Here is a 5,641-nt window from a genome sequence, read left to right as displayed (position 1 = left end):
ACTCTCATGCTAAAGGAGGTCCTTCAAAACATGTGTATTGATCATCTGATTAATGATTCAACCATGAAGGCACTGCAGTTCAAAAACATGTGCTAAATTAGATCTACTAAAGCCTTAAAAATACATTTGCGACACAAAGTACAGTAGTCTGGCATGCAGTAAAAGTCAAGTCACCTTTATTTATATAGCGCTTTTTACAATACAGTTTGTTTCAAAGCAGCTTTACAATGATAACAGGAAAATAATGCAGTATAAATAATGCAAACAATAATGTTTGTTTTGGCTGTACAGCAGAAAATAGCGTCACAGTCCAGTTTAAGTAAGTTCAGTGATGGTTCATTTTTGTTGTAAAAAAGTTATTAATTTAGGTAATTTATCCGATGCCAAACCGATGGACTAGTCTGGGTTTGGCGGTTGCCAGGAGAACGCTACTCAACTAAATGCATTGTGCCAAGTGTAAAGTTTGGTGGAGGGGGGATAATTGTGCGGGGTTGTTTTTCAGGGGTTGGGATTGGCTGCTTAGTTCCAGTGAAAGGAACTCTTAATGCTTCAGCATACCCCAAAGCATTTTGGACAATTTCATGCTCCTAACTTTGTGTGGAGGAACATGACTGGCCCGCACAGAGTCCTGACCTCATCCCGATAGAACACATTTGGGATGAAATAGAGCGGAGACTGCGAGCCAGGCCTTCTCGTCCAACATCAGTGCCTGACCTCACAAATGCGCTTCTAGAAGAATGGTCAAAAATTCCCATAAACACACTCCTAAACCTTGTGGAAAGCCTTCCCAGAAGAGTTGAAGCTGCAAAGGGTGGGCCAACTCCATATTAAACCCTACGGATTAAGAATGGGATATCATTAAAGTTCATGTGCATGTAAAGGCAGACGTCCCAAAACTTTTGGCAATATAGTGTATCTTCTGAACAAACTATACACAGAAAAAAACAGGCAACTGACCTGTGTCCTGAAACCAATCAACACTGAAATCAAGGGTCAACAATCCACTGTGAGAGAGTTACAGTAAATGTTTGTTTATATTTGCAAATCCCTCGACCCCTTCCTAATATGGTGTCTGAAAATATTTTAGCATTAAAATAAGTCAAATCTTTTAGATGAGCAATTAAACAATACATATATTTACTTGAGATCCTACACCATGATGAAGATTTACCATGTTTGTTTTTCTGCCTGTTGTTTGTAACATTGTAGACTTTCCGATATATTATTGTGAGTTCTTTTGGTTTTTAGGAATAATAGTATGTCTCGTACTTGGCTGTGATGGGATGAGTGAAGTTTCTGACTTCTCAATGACTTTGGTTAAAGTGATTTGTCATTGATATTTGTTTGTTTTTCAAAAATGTGGTTGTTGTTGGTTGATCCAGTTCAATTAATAATGACAATTAATGAGGACAAAATAAATATTCTACAGCTTGAGGACATACAATGGATATAAATTGCCATCTTAACAAGCTAAAAGCTTATAACTTGATTATAGAATTCTTCATAATTACTATAACTGTAACTCTTTTCTTACCAATTTCAAGACATTTCTTAACATTCTGTAACTCTAAACTTGAAACAATATCTCACTTGTTTTTTGAATGAGATTATGCAAAGAAGTATCTTGGCTTATTTTCTCATCTTAAAACAAACATATTTTTTATTTTTGAAACAACAAATGTACGGTTTTTGATTTGGGATTTGGGGACTTAAAGATTAGGATTTAGATTTGGCAAAATAAGGGATATCCATTCACGTATATACGATATCCAGAGACACATTATTTATTATAAATGATTCATAAAAACGATAAATTAATAATTAGGCTCGGCGTGAAGATCAGACTCGGCAGGGCTGGCGTGGAGCGCAGGCTCGGCAGAGACCTCGACGGAAAGAGACTCTGGAATGGTGGTTTTGGCAGGACAAGACCCCTATCGGCCGATCTTCTTGGCCCTCCGTGCTGACATGAGTGGTGAGTCCATCACGCTGGACATTAATCTAGAACGTCCAGAGACCGATCCGGTGATAGGCCTGATGGGTGGCATGACGTGAAGATTCTCAGGCTTAGAGTTTGCGGGGTTCTTCCTCCGCAAGGCCCACAGTAAATGACGAACCGCTCAAGGAAAGGGCCAAGTCAATATACTGTTCAAGAGTCCCGTTAGGGTCATGCAATGGCATACGGTAGTTGAGTGACTCAGATAGTCCTCCGCGAAAAAATATCATTAGACATACCTCATCCATGTAAGTCAGAGGAGCAAGCTCCAAAAAGTCCATTACATAATTCTCGATGGGTCGATCTCCCTGACGGAGACGGAAAATTTGTGCTGCTGGATTCATCGATGGGTCTGGGTCTTACTTGGCTGCTGGATCTGTGTTGGCGTAGTTTTCTGTCACAAACTGCTCGGAGACCAGAAAGTTTAGATCCAAATGCAGCTTTAATCAGAAGGGGACAATCCATACACGTAAACAAATGAACAGGCAACAGGTTCAAGTCCAGGTAGGCAGTCCAAACAAACAAACACACAAGGCAGGGGACAAGGCAAACGGGTAATCCAGAGGCAGGCAGAGAGTCCAAGAAACCCAAATACAGGGAACCGAAGAAATGCTCAGAGAAGCAGTGCAACACATACAAAACTACGCCGTGATTGAATGTGAAAACCAGGCTTATAAGAGGTGAGCTAAACAAGGTAATGACAAACAGGTGAATGTGATCAGTGAAGATGAGTCCGAGCAGTGAGTATGGGAAATGTAGTTGTGAGGGAAAATGACAATCTGAAATGGAGTGCCCTCTGGTGGTTCTCGAGGGCACTCCAGCTGATGACCGTTACAGAGTGGACTGTTTATTGTAGTCTGCTTTTTGGTTTATTGGTGAGTGTTTCTACTGTTTTCTCTTTTTAAAATTGTGCAATTTGCTTGATTTATGAAATGTCCTGTTCAATGCCTTACTGTTTGTATTCATATGCTTTTATCTGGCACAATGTATAAAGGCAATAGACACTTAAATCTTATTCCTGGATTCTCTTTGTATGTTTGTTTAAAATGGGGTCATAAAGAACATTTTCATGAATGGTCTACAAATAATCTTATAAAGTGACATGAAGAACTGTTATAGGCTCTTTTAAGAACTTATGAGGCGGGTTCTTGCAGTACCAAAAAAGGCTTTTTATGTCACATAAACAAGGTTATTCAAGAAACCTTTCAGGTTCTTTTCACTGTGAAAACCGCTTTTTTTGTCACTTATTTTTAAGGGTGTACACATACCTGTCAAGTTTTGGATTTGAAAATAAGGGAAATTTTCCGGCGCCCACCGCGAGCAGTAACATTTTACATTTACATTTTATTTTCATTCCACATATTCTTTTCATTTCATATTGCTTTTCTTTTACAGTTTTTCTTTTCATTTCACATAACTTTTCTTTACTCTTTTAGTCAGTTATTGTATAAATTTGTTGCAGACTTTGCATTCGCGGTATTTACATGAGGGTTTTGTGATTTTGGCAGGAGTGCCTTACGTCTTTTTTTTTTTTTTTTTTTTTTTTTTTTAACGAACTTTATTATGAACAATGCACAGGACAATAGGTACAGAGAACACTACAAATACTGTGCGTGCCTTCCGTCTCTGTAGTAGCGTCCATCATCCGTCCCTGTTTTTTCTTTCTTTCTGTTTTTTCCCGCGTTGTCACCATAGGGTTGTCACTCATCATCTGACCTCACACACTGACCTCGCGACAACTGCCAGCTACAGTACCTGTAGTAGGCTACTGCAGGTGGCAGTTATCGCGAGGCTACTGACAGACTCAGATTAGGAATGTTTTTTTGTTTTTTTTTTACTCCGCCCGGGCCCGGGGTAGCCTATTATTATTTTTTAATAACGCAGGTTAAAAACCGGGAGATTTACGGGAAAATACTAATACGGGAGGACGGCGGGAAAGAAGGGTAAAATACGGGACTTTCCCGGCCAAAGCGGGATACTTGACAGGTATACAGTGTCTCAGAACAAGATTTTTAAAAAAGCAGAGCCGAGATGAGATGAGAAAAAATAAATAAAAAATCACAAGATATAATAGTAATAACCTCGTCTGATTCTGAAATGTTGCCATAGCATGTAGCTACTACACATTCAACAGTTCAACCAGCTCACCAGAAATTGTTTTCAACACTTTTATTAATCATATGCATTGTGAATTGATAAGTCATGATCTCAAGAGACGTAGCCAAAAGCTGATTAGGATTTGGGGGTTTGTTCAAATTTGGGATGATGGATTGGAAATAATTTTGTCCAGGATAAAGAATAAACATTAACATTAGAGAGTTCCAACATCTTTATCCAAGCTGAACTATAAGGTGACGCTCTTCAGCTTCATCCACAGTGGAAGAAGTACTCGGCCTCTGACTGATCACCTGAAGGAAAAGGAAGATGTTCACATTCGTACAACAATGGAAACCTGTACATGGATTAAATCTGAATAAACAATGTGCATCACTTGATCAAAGCATTCAACACTGGCATATTAAATCTTACTTGTTTGGTAGTAATCGTACACTTTAATCACAGCTGGCTTGAGATTCTTCACTTGAAGAACGTCTCGGGTTACGTATGTAACCCTCGTTCCCTGAGTAGGGAACGAGACGCTGCATCGATACTCGATACTTTGGGGAATGCCTTCGGCATGAAGCGTCTGAAGTCAACTATGGAACTATTCCAATCTTGATTGGTGCAACGTCACCCGTGACGTCGCATGTGACGGTGATCCGGAAGCTACAAAAGGGTCACAGGAACCAGGAAATGTTAGCTTCTAATTGGTCAAAGCAAGTCGTTCTCAGGGGCGCGAAAAGTGTGGCCGAGGGATGCAGCGTCTCGTTCCCTACTCAGGGAACGAGGGTTACATACGTAACCCGAGACGTTCCCTTTCGTAAAGGGAACTCCCGCTGCATCGATACTCGATACTTTGGGGAACGAATACCCACGCCGCCACACTGAGAGAAAAAACGCCCTGGTATAAAGCATCTGGTACACTCACGGACGATAGAATGAGTAGAGGGCAGATCCAAACTAGCTTGTCATAAGATTTGGTGCAAGAAGGGGAGGTCTGGAGCCGGAGGCTCGACTGACCTCATGGCTGGGAGCCCCAGACAGTAGAAAATATTAGATGAGAGGTGAAGGCAGAAGCGCACCTTGTACTTCATATATGAGTGGTTTTAGATAACCAACTGTACTCTTAATAAAGGGAATAGCTCCTAACCCTTGATGCGTAACTAGATGGACTGACTCCTCTCAGCCTGAGTCCTAATTTAGGAACCTCAAAGGCTACGACCTTGACCATCCGACACATGCGATGGAGGATGGAATACCTGAAGAATCTTAACATTGCCTACAAGTACCTCAGTACCGGGCAAAAATAACGTTGAGTGGCTCCCACGCTAGCAAGTAAGAGGGGGCAGCACCACCACTCTTCCAGGGAGTAAGACGAGCAGGAAGCAGACTCAATAGATTCTCCTATATATACTTATATATCTCAAATATATATTTGTATACCTCACCCACAGGACATGATGGGTGCCAGGGATAACCCATCAGCCTGATGCCAATAGGCTGGATGACAGGATTCATCCTCCAATCTACAGGAACATGGAGTTTCAG

The 5,641-nt window shown here is 40.8% G+C and overlaps 1 protein-coding gene across 1 annotated transcript in view; it reads right to left on the bottom strand.

Moving 5' to 3' along the window:
• Nucleotides 1–4,306: 4,306 nt before the first annotated feature.
• LOC307167641 (alpha-2-macroglobulin-like) overlaps nucleotides 4,307–5,641 on the bottom strand; it is a 50,193-nt gene continuing 48,858 nt past the window's right edge. Inside the window, exons 34-35 of the mRNA XM_079886901.1 lie at nucleotides 4,523–4,573; nucleotides 4,307–4,401 (exon numbers count right to left, since the gene is read on the bottom strand). Of these exons, the coding sequence (XP_079743027.1) occupies nucleotides 4,361–4,401; nucleotides 4,523–4,573 (92 nt within the window). The 3' untranslated portion in view covers nucleotides 4,307–4,360. The remainder of the gene's footprint in view (nucleotides 4,402–4,522; nucleotides 4,574–5,641) is intronic.

The sequence above is a fragment of the Squalius cephalus genome (assembly GCF_949319135.1).
Source record: "Squalius cephalus genome assembly, chromosome: 11".
Taxonomy (NCBI): Eukaryota; Metazoa; Chordata; class Actinopteri; order Cypriniformes; family Leuciscidae; genus Squalius; species Squalius cephalus.
Note: the sequence above shows the minus strand (reverse complement) of the source record. Positions and strands in the feature narration are given on the sequence as shown.